The 24747-nt window shown below is 39.0% G+C and overlaps 1 protein-coding gene across 1 annotated transcript in view; it reads left to right on the plus strand.

Moving 5' to 3' along the window:
* The first annotated feature begins 4509 nt into the window (after positions 1-4509).
* The window catches only part of MICU3 (mitochondrial calcium uptake family member 3), a 58347-nt gene continuing 38109 nt past the window's right edge, over positions 4510-24747 (plus strand). The window contains 5 exon segments of the mRNA XM_030010668.2: positions 4510-4698; positions 4700-4837; positions 17718-17871; positions 21855-21886; positions 22749-22827. Coding sequence (XP_029866528.2) covers positions 4555-4698; positions 4700-4837; positions 17718-17871; positions 21855-21886; positions 22749-22827 — 547 coding nt within the window. The 5' untranslated portion in view covers positions 4510-4554.

Below are 24747 nucleotides of genomic sequence, written 5' to 3' on the forward strand. Positions count from 1 at the left end.
TGCAGTGCTAAATCAAAGAAATAGATCAAAGTTGAATAATCTATATGGCACCTATTTCTCAAGTAGCCTGTACACCGATTACTCAAATATACCTAAAACGTTTGAAACACGCATCAAGTATTTTTATTGACATGACTGGCAGGTCAAGATCAAACTGTTCATCACAGCTGCTGAGTTGCAGGACATGCACTAGGATGATGGTACAGCTAAATGGAGGAGGTCTGTTCTTCCAAGCCTAAAGATGCTCCAGTACAGGTAATGTTGCCGGGTCCAAGCCATACTCTGCGACTCCTGCAAACAGTAGAGGGCTCTTCTGGTTAGATGGCACCACTGGCCCCAGTAGAGAAGGGTTTTTTTTAAAAAAGAAAAATCCTCAGCCATCACACGCTGGAAGACCCTTCTGGTTAAATCTCTGCTGTTATATAATGGAAACATTTAAAGTAGAGTGGAATATACAACGTCGATCTTTTCCGAGTGGAGTCTTTAATGTCTGGGCACTAAACCGGTTATGCTGTTTTATAAAGTACCAGAAAAGAAACAAAAAGATAAGAATTTTTTTGGTGTTTGCACTAGTCATGTGACAGGAAAAGATAACACTAAAGATTTTTTTTTTTTTTGCACCTTCTGAGACTATACCATGGGAAGTTAAATAATTTTGAAGTGTGTTTTTACAAGAGTACATAATTCAACGTAAAGTATACAGTACAATCTAATCAACTCTACATATACTTCCTAGAGACCGCACTTTCAGTGTCATTGAACAAATACATATGTGGTCAAGTTTTTATTTCCATAGCAAGTAGTTAGGGCTTCTATAGACAATATAATTACTGTGTATTTCCTAAGAATAGCATATTGTCATAGGCAAAACCTGGTGGCTACCAAGGGAGTGGAGAAAGCAGTGGACTGAAGTATGTATATGTGTATGTATAGAGATATCTATATATCTATCAGGTTGATTAAAAAAAAGCTGTTAGCTGTAAAACCTTTTGTCCTGCAATTTATTGCACCTTTATTAAATTTAGAACTCCTTTACAACAGTGCTGTGCCAGCCATAAAATTTTAATGATATAATAAAATATTGGCTAGGAAAATGAAGAGGGGGGTTCACGAATACATGAGAAAGCAAACATGGGGTGGAACAAAACCAACCGAGTAGAACTTAAAGGACTATGTCTAGCTGGAGATACCTGTGTATCATGGTCAGTTCCAGATTCTTCCTAGATTTGGACAAGAAAACATGGTTGGCTGCTTTCAATAAGATGAGCAGAACATGCAGAAGTTACAGTGAGAGCCTTACAGAGCACTGCAAGTCTGAGTAAAATAAGGTGTATTCTTGCGCAGGATTTACTAGGAAGAAAAAAACAGAATCATTTTCAAGGCTCCATGTACAAATCAGGTCATAATCTGATGATCTAAAGCCTTTTAAATGCGCTACATGCAGACTTTAAAAGCATTCATTTTTCTTCTGAACTGATACAGTTACAGGTAAGTATGCACATATACATACACGTGTATATAAATATATCTACCTATTTACAAAAACTCAGACAATGGAAAAGTAATGCTGAAAAAAATTATTTTCCTATGGAAAAGAAGTTCTACATTTCTTGCACCTTCATTTTTTGTTTTGTTTCTGTAAAAGAAGACAGAAATTCAGAGGGCTTTTTAAGATTCATTATTTTATTGTCCATGTTTTTGTGGATACACATGAATAACTCCTGTATAAGCAGAATGGGACAGAAGCTAGGTAGTGAGCACACGTTTACATCCAGTTGCATCCAGTGAGAATGGACTTTTTCCACATATATCAACATTCAAATACCTCATTTGGTGGCTTTTATATTAGTTCTGTGACTGGATTATTGGATAAAAACCATCTTGATTTATTTAAATTACATGGTTTCTGAATCTGTGCACATCAGACATGCAGACAGCTTACGGTTTTTGACTTGCTGCACAAATAAATTGCACTCTTATTCCTTAGCAAACACCTCACCAGGGAAGCTCTGACTAACATACCTAAGTGTAAGTAGGTACAGCTGTGTATTGGATTTTTTTTAAGTGAAAAAAAGGTAATTGTATTGGTGAATGATGTCTTCTAATGAGGCAGCTAGAACCAAAAAGATCCAAGAGCCACGTTCTACAAAATTTTCCAGACTGGATGCTTAGTCATGTAACTGCAGGAGAAATAACTTGAGTTTCAGTCATGCTAAGGATCTGAAACTATTATTGTCTTGACACCTAAATATTGACCTTTATATTGGCCTTTTATCATTTAGTACAGAGATGTAGCTCAGATTCAGAGACAAGACTTTTGCTTGGGAATCATACATATAACATAAATAAAGCAGTAGACATAAAAAAATTAACAAAAAAAAAAGTTAGTTTTTAACGGATGGGAATAATGAAGTCAAGGGAATTACTTGAGGGATGAATTGGTTTACAGCATTCTCAAATATTGAAGGAAATGCAGTAACTCTATCATTCACCCCAGAGACCTGCCTTTCCAGGCAGCTCTGAGGTAATTCAACCTTGGCCATGCTTACAGTTGTATGATCTGTCAGATTGTCGGTTGACAAACACGGCCACAGTTCTCCCTTGACACAATATCATAACCACCAAAATGTTTCTTAGGAATTGAAAATGCATAAGTGTCTTAAACCTATTAAAATGAGTTACAGTTTGTGTATTTTCCGAAGTCTTGTTAATAATAATATACAAAGCCATCAAAGATTTAGGAAAAAAAACAAGTAAAACTGGCTGAAACTTTGGAAGAACATATTTATATAAAGAAGACAAAGACTGAGGCTGCACCTGACCATTGCAAAAAATGCCATAAGGTGTGCTGTGACTTGAAATGTTTGTGTGCCATTTATGAAGTTTCAAGGTAACGTAGGTGGTGACACGGGTTGTACCACGGAGAATGCCCTAACATGAAATGACACGGCCTATCGCCCATCAGCACCAGGTAGGGACAAAAGAACATGCCCATCTTTAACAACTGGTCTTTAACTAGTGCTTGGTTATGCTAAGGAGGCTGTCTGCAGCCAAGAATATTTATCAGAGGAGTGGCTGCTGACATGGCAAGTGTCTGTGGTTTCCTGATGAGAGTTCTCATAACACAAGAGTATAAAGGGGTAGGAGATAACTGTAGTCTGGGGTCACTTTGAAATGAACAGAAAATACACTTGAAATAGGGGTCAGGAGAATCCCTGTTTTCTGAGAGCCTGAGGTGCACAGAGAGGTGAAAAAAGGGAGAGGTTGGATGGAGCCGGGGAAGGCAGAAGTTTCAAGCCTGCTGGTACTTAGGGAATTAAGTATTTAAATTGGGTCCCAACGCAACAATGCAGTAAGCAACCAAACAGAAGGAACATTATCTAGATCAGTCTAAGAATGGTAAAGGACAGCATTACTCCCTGTTGGTAAGTTGTTTAGCTTCATTTCACATTTCATTTTTAAAAACTCTTCCTTGTGGGACTAAGTGCCACCTATGGACAGTTGACAGCACAGTTCAAAAAATTATGGCCCAGTCCGCCAGACTATTTGTCAGCTTTCAATAAACTTTAAAGTCAAAGATTTAATATGCCAAATCTTAGTATCACAGGCAACGCTGTTTCATTTCAGTTTATCTGAAACGATCCTCGTGCCTTCAGTTTCTGCTGTATTATTGGGTATGCACCAAGAGTTTTCAAGGCTTTGGAAACAGGCTGGGACATTACTAGGTTTTACACAAGTGATGCAGTTGCAGCAATCTTCATTCTAACAGTATAACTAGGATCACTGGATGCTTTTAATAAAGCCTTGGAAGTAAAACAGCGAACAATCTTGCTGCTGCAGCCACCTCCAGCCTTCAGGGTTACAAGGCAAGCGAGGTACAGTTGGAAGCTCTTCCTTTTCCGAAACTACCGCTTCCAGATTTCTGCAAAGATATGTTGCTGGGTCATGCGGGCACCGTTCCTTGGGAGCAAGGCTACAAAAAGACAGGGTTCGGCTCTGGAGCACGTTACCAAGCGCACATGGTCCGCCCGCCAAGCCACAGCGAGGCCCACACACGAGCCCCGTCCCGTCACGGCAGTTTCCACGCGTGGCCCTTCCGAGGCACTTCGGCTTAAACTGCCCGGACTCAGGTCCGTGCCCGTCCTCCGCATTTGGCCTAGCCACCTCGTATCCCCGCTAACTTGGCTGCAGCCCGCCGCCGCACAAAACCTGCGGCTGCCTGCTGCTGCCTGTCCCGAGAGCCGGGCGCGCCCCTCGGCCACCCCCGCGGGGCCGCCGCCCGCCGCAACCACGGCGGGAGCGGGTGCCTGCGGCCTCGCCGGTGGGCTGCGAGGGCAGGCGGGCGGGCCGCCGGCCGGGCGGCGGAGGCCGGGCGGCGGAGTCCCGGCGGCGGGCGGGCGGGCGGGCGGGCCGGCGGCGGCGCGGCGGGGCAGGTGGCGCGGGGCGGGGACTGGAGGGGCCTCCGGCTTCCCCACCCCTTCCCCGCTTCTCGCGAGGCTTCTGCCGGCAGCCCCGGGGGCTCGGTCCGCCGGTCGCTGGGGCGGAGCGGCGGCCATGGCCGCCCTGCGCACCTTCCTGCGGTGGCGCCGCCGCTTGGGCCCCGCGCCCGGCGCGCAGCCGGCGCGGCGGCTGTGGGCCGGCGGCGGGGCCGGGGCGGCGGGGCTGAGGCGGTGGCGGCGGGAGCTGGGCTGGGCGGCGGGGGGGGGCTCTGGCCGGGTACGTGGGGTACCGGCTGTCCGAGCGGCGGCGGGAGCCCTCCCGGGAGCCGGCGGCCGCCGAGCCGGGCGGGGCCCGGGCGCTGCTCCCCATCCCCGTGGCGGCCGCTGCCAAGGAGACGGTAGGTGTGTGCGCGCCGCGCCCCTCCCGCCTCACGGCCCGCCGGCCTCTCGCCTCCGTGCCGCGCTCGGCGGGGCGGCTCGGCGTGCCGGGGGCCCCGCCGGGCGCTGTCAGCTGCCCTCGGAGCCGGCCGGGGCCGGCGGGGATGGAGGAACGTCGCTCCCCGCCCTTTCGCTGTGGAAACGTCTCTGCGAGGAGGCGGCTGGGGGCGGCGGGGGCGGCGGAGCGGCTCCCCGGGCTGTCGCGCAGAGGTGACCCTGCGTGGAGCCGGCCCCTGGGCTGGGAGGCGAGGCCGCCTGCGCGGGCAGGTTTCCCCCGGGAGAGGAGGGCCGAGGCAGGAGCTTGTCCCCCGTCCTCCATCAGGAGAGAAGAGCTGTCACTGGAGCGTCGTGGTAGGCAGCGGGCCTCGGCACGCCCTCGCTGCGCCTCAGAATGTAAACCGCGTGCATCTTACTCCGCTTTTCGTCTCTGGAGCTGTCCTAATCAAACCTTTCTTTGACAGAAAATGCTGTTTTGCTAATGGAGCCGCTGCTGATAGTGCAAAACCTGTGCTCATCTTCTTTACGTTTAGGACGGTTAGCTTTTTAATATAATATTTTCTGTAGAGTGAAAGGTTTATGCAGAGCTTCATAAGAAGTGATAGTGTGGCGCTTGGTGCAAGTAAGTAATGCTTCAGTTGGACTAATTCAGAGAAAACATTGGTCGACTAACCACAGGTAACAAAAAACAGTTGACGTGGACCTGGAAAATGAAGGTTCCTGTGATAGGGAGAAACTCCTGTACCCTGCCATACGTAACGTATGGTAACGATAGGGTATTTTTCATAAAAAAATCAGGTATTTTTAAAAAAGTCAGGAGCAGTGATTAGGCGGTTTGTCAGTATGGTATCTGCTAAGACTGGAAGTCAGTGGTGCAAACAGCCTGCTTTCTGTAGATCAAGTTTATCTTATGTTTGGGAAGAGGATCTACATTTTTGCAGTGGAGACCTTGGGCTTAAGTATGAATGTTGTTAGCCCCTTTGCCCTGAGTTGTTAGCCGAAAGGCAGATTCTGTTGGCAGCATCCTTTATGAAGGGAAGTTGAGCCAGGTATTTTTGATAATTCATGTACTTGTTGTCTTGAGTGTGTTACTATGGCACAGAGGACCAAAGACAAACTCTTTCAGCCTTTCATCCTGTTTTGATTTGACAGAACTTTACATTGTTTTACTTAGCCAGTCTTAATTCTCAGTCTTCTCTTCAAGGGAAGTATGTCTGCTGCACCCTTGAAAAGTCAATAAATTTAGTGTGATGTGTAATGATGAATTTTCACACATTTCACTATAAAAGCATTGAGGTTGCAAAGTCAGAATTAAGGTTATATTTGAATCAAAGTAAAATTAAAAAAAATGTGTAAAATGTATCTTCTATGTATACACAGGCTATTTTTTGAAGACAAACACCATGCTCCCATGTGGAAAAAGGCTCTAATTAATTCGTTTTCCATTTGCATAGCAGAAGATTCAAAATATTAACTTGAAATATGTCTACTTAGTATGTGTGGCAAGACTAAATGCACAGACTGACATCTCAGGATACTAGATTTATGTTGCAATTTTTTATTTTCGAGCAAGTGGTCTCATTGATTTCAAACTGCAGATCTGAGCACTCAGCGTCGCTGAAAAAATATCCTTTCAATTGAGGCCCCCCAAAAATGAGGATCAAATAGCTGTGGAATTTTTAGTCTGAACTAGTGGGTTCCTGTGCTTTTTCTATTATTGACTGTCATGCTGCAGAAGGGCTTGTGGGAATGACCATAGTTTGATACGGGATCTAGCTGGTGAACTACCAAGAGTAGTTTGACCATGAGCTTCATCTGTGATCTGTACTCCATTTGTGATTGCCCTCTAGACCTGTGATGAGCGCCAACTCTTTCATTACAGGTTTCTAAAACACCTCCAGAGGTGTCTTCTGGGGAAAAAAAGAATGCAAATACTGTGTTGAAATTGCGTTGAATGGTATTCATGGTATTCTGCAGTTGTATTGTATTGTAATGTCCTTTATTAGAAGGCTGAATTAATGTTGTCCAAGTGACAATAACTTTTGTACATCCTAATTTTAAGTGTTGAGCTTACAACCTTAGTAGTGTTTAACAGTTTAAAAACCATAATAACGTTTGAAGTAGAAAATTCTGCCATAAAAAGTCATATAAGTGTCAGTGTTATTAGGACCAAGGTTGGAGCTCTTGAATCTCCTGCAGAGTGTGTTTAGAGTAATGGCTGGAGAATGATGACCTGCAGTTTCTGTATAGATGAGTTTGATGGAAGTGTGAGGCACATTTTCCTAGGAGGTTTTTATGTTTCTGTCATGTATTTGACCAACAAAGAATGACAAGGCTCAAGTATCTTGGAATCCTCTCCAGCTGCTTTTGGAAGATCAAGGAGGAGTCAAAAGATGTTTCTCCTTTATTGCTGATGCACAAAGTCCAACACTGTTTTCTGGGGCCTTCTAGGTTTGTCCTTCCGCCACTTTCCTATTTCCCTAGTTCTCCATTTCATTTCCAGTCTCAGTCTGCTTTTCATTCCACCAAAGAAAATCATCCAACATCGCCTTTTTTCTCCTTCCATCCAATCCAAATTTTTCTAATATTTCCATTTGCATGCTTCTTCCTTAATCTTCCATCCAGCAGGATGCTTTTCCCAGATGCTGTTTGCTTGGATCATTGGAAGCAAGAAGCAGGTGGTGTCTCTGCTCTCAATGTCTTGCTCTAGCAATCTACAGCAGCTGGTAGAAGCAGTTACACTGAATGTTTCTTGCATCACCCCTGGGGCTCTGACCTGGAATGACCACATAGCAGGTTGAAATTTTGGCAAACTTAGCTAACAAAATGAGTATTTTTGGGTGAGAGTTTGCATAGGCTCATAACTTAATTACTTCTTAACAGAACAACCACTAAAGAAAACCAGTCCTGACACTAAAGTGACCAGCCCTTGCAAAACCTGAAATCCTTTCCTTTAAAATGTGGAATTGCTAGATATTCTTAAAAATTCTAAAAATGTTCTAACATAGGCAAAACAAAATCTATCTCCTCCCATAGTTTTTTTTTTTTCATTCAAAAAATTCCATTCTGAAACATTATTTGATGATGGATAATTTCATTTTTAATGGTTAATGCATAGTAAGTTCATAACTGAAAACAGTATCACAATGTATTCAGATATTCAAGGTGTTCAGGAGTATTCAAGATAGCTATGGCTGTCTCATCCATATTGTTGGGGTTTAACCCATGCCAGCTGCCACCACCCACCCCCACCCAGCCACTCGCTCACTCCCCCCCCCCCCCGTGGGATGGGGGAGAGAATTCGAAGGGTGCAAGTGAGAAAACTCGTGGGTTGAGATAAAGACAGTTTTAACAGGTGAAGCAAAAGCCGCATGAGCAATCAAAGCAAACCAAGGGATTCATTCACTACTTCCCATTGGCAGGCAGGTGTTCGGCCATCTCCCAGAAAGCAGGGCTCCATCACGTGTAACAGTTACTTGGGAAGACAAAACACCTTAACTCTGAATGTCTCCCCCGGCTTCCTCCTTTTTCCCCAAAGCTTTTATTGCTGAGCATGATATCGGATGTTATATGATATCCCTTTAGTCAGCTGGAGTCAGCTGTCCCAGCTGTGTCCCCTCCCAATTTCTTGTACACCCCCAGCCTACTTGCTGGTGGGACAATGTGAGAAGCAGAACAAGCCTTGTCACTGTGCTAGCACTGCTTAGCAATAGCTGAAACATCCCTGTGTTATCAACACTGTTTTGGTCACAAATCCAAAACATAGCACCATACCAGCTACTGTGAAGAAAGTTAACTATCCCAGCCAAAACCAGTACACGTATCTAGTCTTGAATTCCCACATGGCTTTCTTATTTCTTGAGGTGAGTTTTTGTAAAAGTGTAGTAAGTGGAATGGCCTTGTTTCATCTAGGCAGCTCCATCAGACAGCAGAATAGGTTTCTGGTCCCCCTAAATACTAAAAAAGGGGTTAACCTAGTTTACGTCTCAACTTTTGAAGAACAGCTTTCTTCTTGCAGGTTACCTGCTTCAAGATAATGTTCATATGGCCTGCTTGTATGGCCTATGAAAGTATCTTGAGAGTTGTGCTGGGCCCAGTTAGTATCCCTACAGGTTACTTTTCTTCAGATTCTATCACTGAGTCCAAATAATGCTTGGCAGTAGTGATGGAATATATAAGAATATAAGATTATCATATATACTTTGATAATTAGTTGCTTTGTCCTACTGCTGTCATTTAGTATTTACTGATGCTCTAGTATTCATGGAACCAATAAATTTGAAACAGGCTTTTAGATTCCAGGACTAACACTGATGATTACACAGATGTTGATGGGACACTTTCCTATTCTTGGCCAGTTCAGAAATGAGGTACAACATTTGAGAGTAACTGAAAAAAGCTGTTTTAGTCTTCTAGAGAAACAGAGTGTCAGAATGGTCTGCAGATCTTTCTCCCTGTTCTATGAAACTCTTACAGTATGAAACCTGATGAGCAACAGATTTGTGAATTTATGGACAGGTGAGTAAGATACTGTTTGCTAGAAGTCAAGTAAGCTATGATATGTGTCACCAGCATGGAGTCAGTGGTGTGGCAGACTTTTTGAACAGACAAATCTCATGTGGTCAGTACAAGGAAAGTGCTTGACCAAGCATATCATTGGAGGTATTCTGGTAGAGAGTAAGATTTGTTACAGAAGCAGCATGAAACTAAGCTCCCGACAGGATTCCCTTTTCCCAGATGCTTTCTGAGAATAATTTCACTCCTGAGGACCAGGGGTTTATATGTGATTAGCTGGAGCAAAATCTTAGACACTATAATAAAGCAACAGTGTTAATTCCAGGGTTGTTGCCACATAACATTTTGGAACCAAAGTAAAATTCTGCACTCATTGCTGCTGGTTTTGCGTGCGAAGGTTTTGGTGAAGGCTGGGAGAGCTCTACTAACAGACAGCTCCTTTAAAGTCTAGCTCCTTTAAAGTCTGCTTATACAGAGCAGGAAACTCTTTGAAAGAACTGTTATTTTGATACAGATTCTCTGTACTGACAACTGAGAAGAGTAGTGACCCAAGAAGAGCCCTGATCCCACATACTGCTTATGAAGTATCTACCTTGTCGGAACAGCTGTGTATCATGTTTTTTCAGATAAATAATAACAGTTTTAGAAAAAATAATCCAGTGTTGGAATTTCTCAGAGGAATTAATGTTTGTCTTCTAGTTCCTTGCTTCCATGCTCCTTACTTCCAAAATTCCAGTGTCATATGTAAAGCTTATTAAAATGGTCTTGGAAATACCAATGATGCCTCTTTGCACTCCAAAGAGGTCTCTTCTGTAATCATGTTGTCATTGTGTAAAGGTAGAGAACTCCAGGTCTCTATTGATTTTTATAAAATATTCTGTGAGAATCACTTCCTTCAGAGGTGAGTTAGGAATTAAAAGGGGGCAGGGAAAGACAGACACAGAATATGTACTTTATCACATTTCTTGAAGGCACACTCATTTCCAGGAGAAGGAAGCTGCATACTTCGGATGTTTCCAGGGGTTTTTTTCCTAATACCTCAGCAGTACTGTCAAACTCTCTCTTTGTGAAAATACTCAAAAGGTCAAGTTTATTTGTAGCAGCACATTTCTAAGTGGATTACATCATGCATTTCCATCTCTGTGAAATGAAGAACAAGACTTTAACTCCAAAAGTAAGACAAACTCCCCTAGGGAGGAGACTCTCCTGCCTGCTCAAAGAGGAGGCCATTCCAAGAGATGCATAAAGCATAATTTTTACAAGAACCACTTGTAGCTAACATTTTTTGATAAGCATTATGCATTTCATGTCATATGTCAATTGCCAAAGGTAGGAAGATGGTTTGCTCTTTGGCTGATGACATCTGAAACTCCTCAACTGTCATCATCCTGAGGAGGATACTGCTTGCCAGCCAGCTGTAGTGAGAGCCATGCTGAAGGAAAAGGAAGGTTTACCTCTCAGCACTAATTCTGTGTTCCTCAGGATGTTAAAAAAGGATGATACATGTTTGGGACAGACAGATCCAGCTACTACTATGTTTTAGTCTTGCATACAGTGAAGCATATGGACATGTCTAGAAAGATATACACACTGACTAAAGCTTCTTGAAGAACTGCTAGAGGTTAACTAACTTCCATGTGAAACTAATTTAACAAGGACTGTTGGAGAATATTTTAGTGTAATACTTATTTTGGAGGATTTGTGGAATAGCTGTGCTCACAGATAAACATTGTTACCCCAAGGATTTCCTGTAACAGAATTGTATTTGAACAGGGCCCTTTTTACAGTGTTTTAAACACATTCCAGCTTCCTATGCTTGTAAATATTTTAATATAATAATGTCCTTATCTCAGTGAAGCGGGATCAACTAACAGAATTGTTGGCTGTACTACATCTAAGTAGTCTGCTAGAAATATAACTTCAGTAAGCATCAAAACAATTTTGTCTACTTTGGGATTTTCCCACACTGGGAACTTGACGTTTAACCTTTTGGCCACCCAGCATGAAAACAAAATTGTGCTACTTTTATCTACATGGGAGCATATTAAATAAGCCTGAAGTCAAATATAAACGAAGGAAGTAAGAAACATCATTGCTTTGAAAACCTTTTTATTTTAATAATTTGCACAGATTCTCATTGATGGAAGACAGATTACTTTGCAAGCAAAAATTCAAAGAAACTCACTCACTTGAAATAAATTAGTTAAAGATTAAACTACTGTAACAGAACATATTTTTGACTGCAAGCAAAAGGTACTTTTAGTAATAAATGTTGGCTTCTTTAGCTAAAATAGTCTTCACCTTTATCTCAGTTGGAAAAGCAAGAGAACACTGATTTGACTTGGAAGACAGCAAAGTTGTGGGTTTTTGTGTGATACTGTTGGAGCTTTTTGCCCCATATGCATGCACACACAGCATGTATATTTTTACCTATTTGTTTTGTAAAATATTTTGCATTATTTGTAGATATTCTCGGAATCTGGGAGTTGGAGTACTGTTCTGGGTTTTGATAATGGATTCTTGCAGATTACTTTTGCAGAGCTTTATGAGCTTGTAGGCATCATTTTTTCTAATTTGCAAGTGAAAAACCCTGTATGTAGCATTTAAGCTTGTCTCTATGGGAAAACCAGATCTTTTGCCACAGAATAAAATTTCTGAATTACTGACAATGTAATATGAGACTAACAATTGGCAAAGAACATTTCTTTTGTGTTTTTTAACAGAAAGGGTGATGATGTCATGTTTTATCTTCTGCATTTTACTTCCACTGAACCTGAGCCATATCATTACCATTTATTGATATTTTCAGATAGTTTGGGGTCATTTACTGCAAAATTTTAGTTATTTTAATGTCACTCTGTAAGCTCATGTCCTGTGTTAGGCCTTCTTACAGAAATGTAGAGTTATTGCATGGTTTTCACTGGAAGGCCATACAGGTTAATTCATGTTACGCCGAATTCAGACAGACAATATCTCTGAGGGAAGAGAGCCAGTAAGACAAACATGGGACCAGAAATGGAGATTAGCCCATGCTTCAAAGAAGTGCAAGTAATACGTGGAAAACTTTGGTGAGAGCACCAGACTTTCAGGGCATTTTGATTTGTCTCCATCAATAGACACAGTGCGTGAAAGATGAACCCAAAATAGGAATGGGTTTTGGACACTAATTTTACTTGATAGAAGGTCTAGATTTTCTTCATTCAAGTTTTTGCTTTGAATAGAGGGAGAAAATACAGAGGGGTATCACTCTAAAAGAGATTCTGCAAGGCATGCTTTCAAAGTTGATTGACTTAAAAATGTTGAGTGTCCATAACAAAGACCTTCATCTAAAGGACTACTACTCCGACACACGTGGTGGTGTTATTGTAGCTTTAGGTGGCCTTCTCTAGATACAGTATTTCCAGAAAATAGTTTTTAGTAATTAAGTCCTTGAAATATGTTAGTGAGAGAGCATTATCCTCATATATTCATTTGCATAATAAATCTGAAACTTTTGTGGCTGTTTCCAGATATTTTAAGCTGTTTGTAATACATTTGTAGCATAGATTTACAATGGAAGTGCATATAATTGAAGAGTGATACTCTCCGTTCAGAGTAGCACCCTGCCAAATTACTATTTGGTCTTCAATTTATTTTTTACTTACCTTGTTTTGATAAGCTGATGTTAAAAGGGACTTTCTTATGGGAAATGTTTCCCTCTGTTTCCTTTGCCTGGTGGTGGTTTGCATGTAAGTGCTGAATCCATTTAATCCATTTTAGAAAGTGCTTAGAAATGTCTCCTCTGTCTGAGAATTAGGTATGTGTATATACATTTCTGTGTTAGGGAACAGCAAGAAAATAGGCCAAGATAATTTTTTCTCTTCAGCTGTTATAAACTGAGCTTGGAAGAGCCACACAGTCTCTGTTCTTAGTTTTGCAGAAGGCAGATGGAAGCCAAGACCTTGCATAGCAGCGCCCCAAAAAGGTGCTGTGTTCCCTCTGCAGTCCTTCTGCAAGGGTATGGCACAGGAGGACAGGGGGTGGGAGGTGAAATATGGAGCAACAAGGTACCAGAGTTTGCAGGAGGAAGGGTGGAAGGATGATAACCATGAGCTGGTTGATTACAACTATTAACACTTAGATTTTTTTGAGAATAGGGAAAAGATAATATATTGTTCGTGAGTGCTGATGAGCTTCAGTCTTGCCTCTTTTTATTTACTTCATGAGTTGTGAAGTTGGAAGGATGGAAATTCTGGCTACCAGCTAGATTCTTGGTTTTAGCTCTGGGGCTTTTTATTCCCCTAAAAGTTCTAATAACAAAGTAGGTCAGTGTACATGTGCAGGTAAACCAGAGCTAAACTGCTATGCCTAAAATTAAGATAATACTGCTATTGGGAGATTCGTGACATTCTGCTTGAAGGAAATGGCCGTGTCCAGTTTTTAAAAGGCAGAGAACCATAACATGATACAAGATCATAGTAATTAGTAGGCAGGATTGCCAAGAGGATTAGTAAACAGAAGCATAAAAAAATCTCCCCTCTTTTGTTTGTCAAAGAGATGTACTTTCATGAAAGTTTTTGAAGATTGTTGATAATTACAGAGAGATTTAGTCTGGATAAGCTCTTGAAACTTCAAATAGAAATTGGAATCTTACTGAATCCTGTTCACTCCTTTACCAACAGTACCTTCCCTGAGGTATTCAACATCTACTTTCTGTGTCTTGTTCATGTGTCCATTGGGTTTGATACTAATGCTGCTACAATAAGATTGCCTAACCTGGGCATAAATATGAAATAAATCAACTGGGAGCAATTGGTGTCACTAAGATTCTCATACTTGTCTCACTGGATTATGATCTGCTAATGTTGGGGAAAACAGGAGACATTTCATCGTTATGTGTTGAGGCTGCTTAAATGAATGCCTGAAGATGTGCAAATTGAGGTCATACTTTAGAATGGCTTGGCTTTTAATTAGCATATTGATTAGTTCCTAATAATGACAGCTTTTATGCAAGAGACTTAAAGCTGCTGTATGTTACATAAATTGATAAGCAGTAATAGAAGAAGGAAAGCTCTGAACAAGAAATTTGGACAAAAAATAATAGTATTCCCAAAGATGTTTTTATTTGTCAGTTTGCTAAGGTGTGTGCCTGGAGTATTCTGCCACCAAACCTTGCTTTTATTTAGACATTTAGTGTATGGACCAGTGATCTCATACATGTTAAGCCATGTGTACATTTGTTTGAATTCATGTTGGATCAATAGCGGAAACAACTTGTTTTGATTCTTTCAGATAAAACCACAAGGTTCAAAATAAAGTGGTATTTTGATTCCTCGGAATAAAATTATACTTAAACTTGCAGTTTTCCCCTCACTTTAACTTGAAGTAGGTGGAGCGTGCTGCTGGAACAGGTGATGCTTTCTTTTCTATAAGCTGCAGGTTCCTGTGGCCTAGGTTTTGAAACAAATAACTGTTCTTGTGGGGTAGATCCAGGCATTTATTTGGCTAAAAAACACCACCACCAAAACAGAAGTTCTCAGTCAGACCAGTTCCCTTATCCAGTTTGATGCTTGGAAAAATAAGCACAAAGTGCCAGAGCAAGGGCATGCAGGGTATTGAGCCTTTAGGGAGGTACTGCTCTTTTTGGTGGCAGGCTGTATTCATACCAGATTACAATGACTCTGAGCCAGAATGTGAAATAATGGCATTGCTATATAGTCAGACGGAGACTGTAGAGTGGCTAAAATGAGGCAGAAATTAAAGTTTTGCAGACCTGAGAACTGACTTGAGTTAAGTTTAAGCGTGTCTTGAAAATTCCATGTTTGCAGTATGTTATTTTATACTTCTATTAGCACTGAGTACTTAAGATAATGGTGAAATATGTCTGAGAATTTAGCAAATGTGTTTCTAAGTGTCTCAAGCAAAATATTAAGCAGGAGTACCTGAGATAGTAGAATTTCCTGAGAGCGCAAAGAATCTCAACATGGTCTCCAAATACTAAGTGATGAAAAACTAAGATGAAATTTCTTGAGTGATACATTATCTACAGATTCTCCTGGTTATGTATGATTGATTATGACTGATTACAATCGATTATACATACTGCATGTGTAATATGGCCTTGAAGCAGTTTCTTTTCTGAAAATTGACTTTGCAGAAATACTGCTTTATTACTCATGCTTACAATCTGCATGTATTCAAAAGCATGTTCGTAATAGTGATAAAATAACATATATAAAAAATAACATAGATTATTAAACTTCAAATACAGGGGTAATCAGTTATGTTGCTACAAGCTTTACCAAAACAATTGAGTCATGTAAATCCCACATGAAGGCATAGTTTGAATGCCACTGGACTGCTGAAGGATCAGTAAGACTGTAATATTCAAACAGTGAGACAGGACAGAAATATTTTGACTTGCATGTGAGTATGTCAAAAGAGAATTAAGCTTTTTTCTGTCATTATAAGGTGAGTTTGTAGGTCTGGCTGTCAGATTTTTTTTCTCCCCATATTTAATTTGGTAATAATTTGAAAATGATAAAAACCCCAAAGACCAGGTTTAAAGCTGCTTCTCAGGCAGCAGTGCAGAATATTTGTATGTAGAGCAGTCTACTGAAAATTAAGTGATTATATAAGCATTTCTATTACTCTTACTTTTTATGACAGTTTTTCCATTGAAATGAAACATTTTCACACACACACACACACGATAGAAGCAATAATTTCAAAAAGACTAGAGACAGTCCAGAAAGAGAACTACACAGTTATAGTCTTTTTTCCTTCTAGAAGGCTGGTTAAAATGTCTTAGATAAAGCATTGAAGTACTAAGACTCCCATACATAAAATCAAGAAATTGTGAGTCTTCTGTTACTTTGTGATTATACATGTGACTTTTGGGGGTTTTTTTTCCAAATAGAAAGTGTTTGACCTCTTCCAGACACATTCATTTGATGTGTCTATTTTGTTTCACTGCAGTAGTCTTACTAATGTTGTATTTTTTTAAGGATGTTATTTGGAAAGCAGAAGGAAAGTGAGGCCAGATTTTTTACTGCCCGATATAAATGTGCCTTTGTTTCTAATTGCTGAAATCTGAAACCTATTCTTAGAAATATTTTGGAAAACCAATTTCCATTTGTAGTTGAGGACTGTTATCACTTAGTGGACAGCAACTACAGACATCTCCCAACTCGTCTTTGTGTTTAGATGCCTTTCTGAAAAACAAAGTGTGTTTGACTGTTCTCTTAGTTATTAAAAGAAAACAGAAACATTAGTTAAACCATGTGCTACTTGTTGCCTTTCCTTAGTTTGACACCTGAAGAATTTTAGGGATACTGCATGAAATGACAAGAATAGTGAGGACAATGGCAGCTTGGGATATTTCACTGATAAGATGCTGCATTCCTATTTTAACATACTAGGAGAAGTTAGCTATATCACTGCTCTTCCTTTTATGAAACAGTTCAGGTTTGGTTTTTTCATCTCTGAAAAAACATTCAAGATACAATTTCTTGGAAGATACTGATTCCACAGAGGAGCTTGCCTTGTTATGGGCTAAAAAAAGTTTTCAGATAGCGGTAGGATATTTTCTGTTAAAAGGTTTGACAGTGTAACACAAAGATATAATAAATTAGAACACTTACAGTTTTGTACTACTAATTTTACATGTAAATCAGCTGGATGGTAAATATACCAGAAACTCCTGACATTTGTAAACTCTCATGAGGTGTGAACTTAATGCCATATAGTACTTCTGTAACTCTGGAGGAATAATTATGCTCTTCTGTTCCCCCAAGTATGGTAGCTTTAATTGCATTGCATACTTGACATAGAAGTATCTGTAGATGATTTACACTGGAGTATATTATGGAGGTGTCTTGCCTATTATTGTCAACTTCTGCGCTCTACCTTAAGAGGCAATACTAAAAAAGTGTTATTCCATTCTCTTCTAGAAATGTCAGACAACTGAAATAATTTTAGCAGTGTTGTTTAAAGTCTGACTGCTGAAGTTACATGGACTTCCTTGAGTTAAAGTTGCCCCTTTTTCTATTATTCAAGAGCCTAAGTTCTCTTTTTTTTTCTTCTGTTTTTCTTTCTTTTTTTCTGAGCTTGGGTAGTGTCAGCAATTTCAATGCATATAGATTTATTGCTAAAATTGTAGAAGACTGAAAATGATAGCAGTGAAATCCTGATTGTAATTTCAGCTCTTACCATACAAAAATATTTGGATGCATTTGACTTTACAAATTATCACCTGTACATTTACAGTTTCTTTGTGGTGAATGGCAGTGGCAATTGTAAACTAAAACTTTTTTCATACATTAAAATTGTTTCCTTCTGTCTTTGAAGGTTACAGAAAACAGATCAAACCTTGAAGATTTACACCTTTATGCAACTCCTCGGGAGCAACGGTTTCGTAGGTTTGCCAGTTTAGAATTTGAAGGACAGCTATATATGACTCCATATGACTTCATTCAGGCTGTAACAAATGATGAACCCAAACGTAAGCAGGAGTTTTATATTGATAAAATTGCAAGGGAAAATGCCGGTGGTGTATGTTATGTTTCCATTTGTCTTGATTACTACTTCTGTTTCTCATTGTGGTAAAAAGGTACTGCATCTTCCAGAACTTTATTTTTTAATGGTATCCAAGTGCATACAATCAGTATCCTGATTGTTATTGGATTGTAAACATCTGTATACTAGCCATTAGTTAAACGTTCTTGGCTTAGAGGTAACAAAGAGCTCAACAGGCATGAAAGACAAGAAGTTCATTTGTACCATTTGCATTAACACAGTTACAGTTACGGTTTCTTTCTGAGCAGGCCAGTATTGCTATAAAACTCTTGCCTCCTCCCCTGTGTAGTTTCTGTGTAAATAGGCAAGCAAGATATGAGTTCTCTAATTTAGGATAACGTTGTTTTGCAATTTTTGCCATCTTAAATTGTCATCTGCTATTGTGTTGGTTTTTTTTTTCCCCTACAGAGATTTTATAACTGTATCATGGCTTTCTAAATAACATGCTTTGAGTAAGAGTTTCAGTCCCCCAGGGGATCCACTTTCTACACTTAAAAGTTGCCAGAGTTAGCACTATGTGTTAATTAAATTAATGAAAAACAAACTATCAACTTTAGTTCACTTATTGTAAAATTTTTGCTTTAAGTATCAAAGAGTGACTAAATAGTAAGGTGATCCATTTCTGATCTAGTTTGATTTCCTGGCCCTCAGGCTTGCAGTGCATTGGTAGCAGCACTCAGCTTCTGGGGAAAGTGAATATCTTTGCTCAGGTGTGACATGTATAATAACTCACCTTAGGTCTTTCTTCCTAAAGTCTACACCACAAAGCTAGTATAGAGAACAGTCAAAAGCAGCTAAAACAGTCAGAGGAGAGCTTAAAGGTCTGCGCAGATGTTAGATTTTTTCTCCTTTGTTCTCTTAACAGTAATGAAACAAGAGGAAAGAATTCAGCCATGGCATATCAGTGATCAAAACTTCTGTAACTTTTGAATAAAGATATAATCTCATTGTAAGAGTGAAGACAGAAGATAGAGCTTAGATGGGGAAAACTTGAAAAACTTTGAAACTCTTACCAGAAAGCAAATCATCATTCTCCTTTTTGTGCTCTGCAGTTAAAAGAGAGGAAGCAGATTCCTTATCACAGAAGTTAATACAAATACACATCAGCACTTTATATCTACTTCCTCTGCCCAGCTCTCCAAGTCTTCCTTTTTTTGTTACTGTGGAATTGGGTTTCACCATGTATGGCCATGAAGCTTTTGTGCCATATACTGGACATCAGTGAAACATTTTGTTTTAACTCCATTTTGTGACAGGTTGACTGGTTTTACCACACTGTATGTATGGTTTACTATTAAGATTTTTCCATGCTAATGGAATTTATGCTTTCTCCTCTCTCACAGCAAGTATTCAGATTTTAAAAACAAAACCAAACCAAAAATGTTAAGCTCACAAGGACATTCTGTTCATCTCATGCCAAAGGAGAAGAGATCTGGAGTTGAATAGTCAGGCACCCTTCTGAGTTCAGTGTAGCAAACCTTGTTTGCATCAAAATCCTTCCTGTGCATCCAGTTCATCTCTGAGACTGAAAGCAAAACTAACGTCGATGTCCTTTATTTTTATAGACTAGTTCAAAGATTACATGACTGAGAATTATTTTAAGGGATACTGTAAGAGGCTCTAACTAAGTAGAAGTGGATGACTTCGTTACAGTGGAAGTCATACTGTCTGGGACATTTGGACAGAAGGCTGACAAGTAGGAGGTAATAGATGAAGTAGATGACCTGCAGATTACCACTTCCAGCTTCTGATCTCTGACAGTGTTAATTTTAACCTTTGTACTGCAGCTTTGTCAAAGTACCACTTTGTCTGTTTGGGCAAGTCTTAATTTTCTGTCTTGCCCTATTGAAGGTAGTAAGTTTAAGGAAGGTATTTTTCTGAATAAAATAATACATTCCAAACATCTTATTTTGTATTTTTTGATAATTTTTTAAATAAGTTGCAAGTTGTAAATAATTGGGTCCATTCGGGCTGACATACTAGAGCATCTATATTTTGCAGAAAAAAAGAAGAACATACACCTGGGTTTTTTTATGGATAAAGACTAGAAAGGTCTTGAGTTTTGTCAAAAAGCAAAAATACCCTTTGAAGAGTAATAATAGTAGCTCTTTATGTCTGCTTTATAGAAAAGCTAATAATACTAGACCTGAATGAGATTTGTGATGGAGTGAATGCGTCTATTGTGATTGATTTACTTTGGAAATCTTGTAAACCCTAGAAAAGTCAAGAGGGTATTCACTTCCTCTTTTGATTAAACACTAACTAATATGGTAAGAGTATATTTTCTTTTATAAAATGTAACTTTTGACTCCAGGCAGTTATTTTAAAAATATAAAATAAATGCTATAATTAACTTGTTGCTGCTGCCTTTATGGTTCAGGCTTTCATTTGGGAAAATACAGTATTTTTAACAGTCATGCTTGATACATTTTTATCATCTGAATATACGTTTATATATTTAGAAAGCCAATTAAAAGGAAATACATTTTTTCCCTTTAGCTCTAACTATAGTAATTTTAGCCTAATACTGAGCTGTAAAAAGTGTGTATATAAATGTAAATCTTAGCTTGCTCGTCTAGAAAGAAAATCTATATATAATGTATGAGACTTAAATTTTCAGATTGGAAAGTTAGATGTATTTATTCCCCAAGTTTTTTATGGTAGGCATAAACATATATCAATTTATATGGCAACTGGGTTGGTTTTTGGGCCTGTATTTAGTATTTTGAGACAAGACTTTTAACTGACATTAAAAAATTAAACTGAAAAGTATATGAAGATCTGTTAGCTCGTGTTATGATGTTGCTTGATATAACTCCACCATAGTTAGAGTGGGATTTGCATATGGTCTTGGTGCTTACCTTTACCAAGATGGAAAACTAAAACTTCAGTGAGTTTCTAACCATGAACTAATGAAAGATCATAGAGTAGCTTCTGTATTGTGATAATTATTTAATGGAGCATGGAGTTCATAATGAGGAAGGGATTTCTAATACCACAGAGTGTTTTGCTCTATAAAAACGAGCCTTTACCAACCAAAAAATTATGGATTTGACCACATACTGTGCTACTTTTTGTACCTTTGAATTCTGGTATTCACAGTGCTTTATCTTAATATTGAATCTGTGGAAATGTTTGTCTTGAGAGGGTGGTGATGAACCTCAAGTTTTGAATTCTTGGATGGTTGTGGACAGCTGTTGTCGAATGCAAGTATCTTTCTCTGGTCCTAGAGTCTGTCATGTAAGGCGTTAGGAAGAAAGCATCTGCTCAGTCTTCCTCATAAGTTTTCAGTGTTAACAAGTAGTTCCAGTTTGAACTGGAGGCCCTCTTCAGCTCCTCTGTTCAAACTACTTACAAAAAATTGAGCCTGACACAGGCTGTAAAAGGAAGGATGAGTCTGAGTTATTAAGAATGGCTGAAGGGAGTCTTAGCACCCTGGTGTAGTTTCAAGGATTTTTTTCTGTATTTGCTTTAAAAGTTATGAGTAGTCCCTGAAGCAAGGGCCAGAATCCAGGTCTCCCTACAGTCTGCTTTGTAATACTGCTGCTACTAAATAATAATTTCAGCATATTGATACTACATGTTAACATGAATGCCCTCTATTTCCTGTTTAATGTTTTAATGGTGTATTTTGTAGGTAGAAAGTCTTTTCTGTCACTGAAGCTGAGTTGGATTAAAAACTATACATGTGAATTGGTTCTTTAAAGTTAGGAGTTTAGGTATGTAGTAAGCTAATTTTTTTTTAATAACATAAAGAGAATTTTTTGGAACCAGGTTGAAGATTATCCTTATGAAGAAGGGAAGGTAACTTCTTTGGCTAGAAAACAGTCTAGATGCAGTCTAATTTTTATGACACCATGTTGGCATAACTAAATTCTGTGCGTTCATAACTTTTGTCTTTTGTTGCAGGTGCTAAAAAGTGGCGATCCCTTTCAAAGCAGGTGGGCAGTAATTCCTGTGCTGTCTTATAACCATAGATTTTGACACAGTTACTTTCTTTCATGATGTCAACTTAGAGTCATAGGAGAAATAAGGGAGTTTTTAAATCTTTATTTTAAAAAAAAAGAGAGAGAGACTTTAATTTCCTTTTTTTTTTGTCACTTCAGACTCAGCTGAATCCAGAATCTCAAAGATACTTGAGCAGTTGTGTCTGTTACGTTGGATTTACTGACTTTTTCAAGCCTGTCAGTTCCTTCCTCAGCCTGTATCTGACTGAGTTTCTTTAGTGTCTAAGTGTAACAGGTGTATCCAAAGCCGCCTGAAATACTTACTCCACTCTCTACCTTTTGTGATGTTTAAGTGCCTCTTACTTTTTTTTTTTTCTTTTTTACATTTGTACAACTGCAAAAAGACTCTGTCTCTATCCCTGTATTTTAAGTAAAGCAGATACGTCTTCATGGGTGAAGTTTGCTTTAGTTCAGGTTGAGTGTTTTAAAAGAATAGTTGCTTGGAGCTTGTATGAAAACCTTACTGAAATCCAGGGGGACTTATCCTTGGCTTCAGTGAATATGAGCAGTGGTGAGTAATTTCAGCACTAAATACATTACATGTCTCTCTCCAACTCTGCAAACACTTAGCATTCATGCAGATGAGCGATTCTTAGAATAATCATGTGTGCAAAATCTATATATGTGCTTGAGTACTTCCAAAGTCATTGTGGTAAACTGAAGTTAAATTAACTGGTAGATTTGCATGCAGTTCCTTGTCTTTTGTATTGATTTCCTAGCATTTACTCATAATCTGTTAAGTACTTCATTAAATATTTAAATACATACTTTTATCTTTTTTAAATCTTATTTTTAGGAACTGAATCAGATCCTTATGGAGACACCACCAGTTTGGAAAGGATCATCCAAACTTTTCCGTAATCTTAATGAGAAAGGTGAGGCATAAGAATTTATTTTCCTGAAACAAATTATCACTTGTATTAATTTATTGTGGCTAAAGGGATGTTGTACTTTAATCTGAGTCACTTGTACTTTAATCTGAGTCACATCTTCAAAAAGATAAGAAGTGTTTGTTGCTTTCTACATTTTACAGCATGGAAAAGTTCTCTTTAGTCTCCACAGTGTTTTAATCACGCCATCTTACAGCTAGCCTCTTTAAGTTAATTGGTATCTTAGAGTTTGTTAAACTGATGTTTGAATGTTTCAAGTTCAGTTTGTTGTAATGAAGAATGATCTGTAGACCATAGATAGAATATTCTAATAAACACAGAAGTTCTCTTTACTTTTTTAGTAGGTTCAATGATGTGATTATTTTTAAAGACAGTAATGGTATCTTATATCACTGAATAAGCATTTTCTTAACAACACAAAGAGACAGTTTGAGAAATGCCATACATCCCTTTAAATTCTGCAGATGAAGGCTTTGATAGCTTTTAAAACTCACACTATTGGTAAAGGAAGAGCCAAGAGCCACTCCTGATTCCCTCTTTTTTTTTTCTTTCTTAATAAGCTCTATCACTTCAAAAACAAAAACCACAGAAACCCCCCCTCCCCCATAATGGCTTGTATACAGACATTTAAAAGCTATTTATGATAAATAATCCACTTGCTTGTATTCAGAACGGCAAAGGTCTGGTGCAGCGTTTTAAATATTTTTAAAAGCAGCCACAAGTACCTGCTATAAAATAAAACCACTTTATGAATGTTTAAAATAAGCATGCCAGCAACAAAATTCCAATCAAATGTGTGCATGTAATTGATGCACCTAATTCAAATGCAGCTCAAATTTATTAAAGAAGTATGCACTTACCCTCAGAGAAGGGTCTTGGGCTCGAATCTCCAGTGCATGGAGGCACTCACTTTTTTCCCTGAGTCTGCAGCCAGAACTCCAGAGGCAGAAACTGGCACCTCTTTGTACTGTATTTCCTTGTATTTCCTTGCTCTAGGCTGCTCTCTATATAGTCAGAACAGCTGACTTTTGAAATATTAGTTATGTAAAAATTCAACTTCAGAATCTGTTAAATCAATACATTATCAGTTAAAAAAAACAATATCTGGATGTTGCTTATTAAGTCTGTAATAAAATATCTGCAACACGTACAGTCTTGATTCAACAGTATCTGACTCCAGTTTTCTGCCAGTGAAATTCTACGGAAGTTGATGGAGTTAAGAGGACTCAAAACTGGCATAATAAGCTGGTAAAAGTAGTAATAAACTGTAGCAGTTACATAGCTTTCCAGCATGCTTTACGAGAAAGCGAGTTCCATTATCTGATTTTTATCGGTAATATAATAAAAGATGGTGGGTCTTATGACTGATAAGGTCATTAAGTAAGCCAGTGAAAGAAATGGGAATAGAATTCAGGTCTCCTTAATTCGAACCTAGTGGGGTTTTTTTTATTTATTAATTTACTCATTTTCTTTAAAACATGCACATGAAGCATGTAGCAAAAGCCTACATCCATTTGTTTTGCCATAGATTCATTTAAATCAGATGATCCACATAGATTTATGCCAGTCTTCCTTAAGTTTTATTTTTATGTTTTACCCTTGAGTGACCTCCCTCTCTTCTTTCTGATCTTAGTGTAAGCTTTTCTTTCCATTCAATTGTCATTTCGAGCCTCTCTCCGGTAATACTCAGAGCAATCAACCAGAACTATCTGTCTACAGCCACAATGTACCAGTACAAACAAAAGGAGAGAATGCTTTCAAGGCCTTTTATATTGCTGTCTTCATACCTGTGATGGACTACTTGACAATTGCACTTTCTTCCTCTGTTTTACAACAAAGAAGGTGTCATCAAACAAACAAAAATACATACTTACATTTATTGACTGGCTATTAAGGAACGTTTTA

This window comes from Aquila chrysaetos, chromosome 1 (genome assembly GCF_900496995.4).
Source record: "Aquila chrysaetos chrysaetos chromosome 1, bAquChr1.4, whole genome shotgun sequence".
In the NCBI taxonomy this organism is placed as follows: domain Eukaryota; kingdom Metazoa; phylum Chordata; class Aves; order Accipitriformes; family Accipitridae; genus Aquila; species Aquila chrysaetos.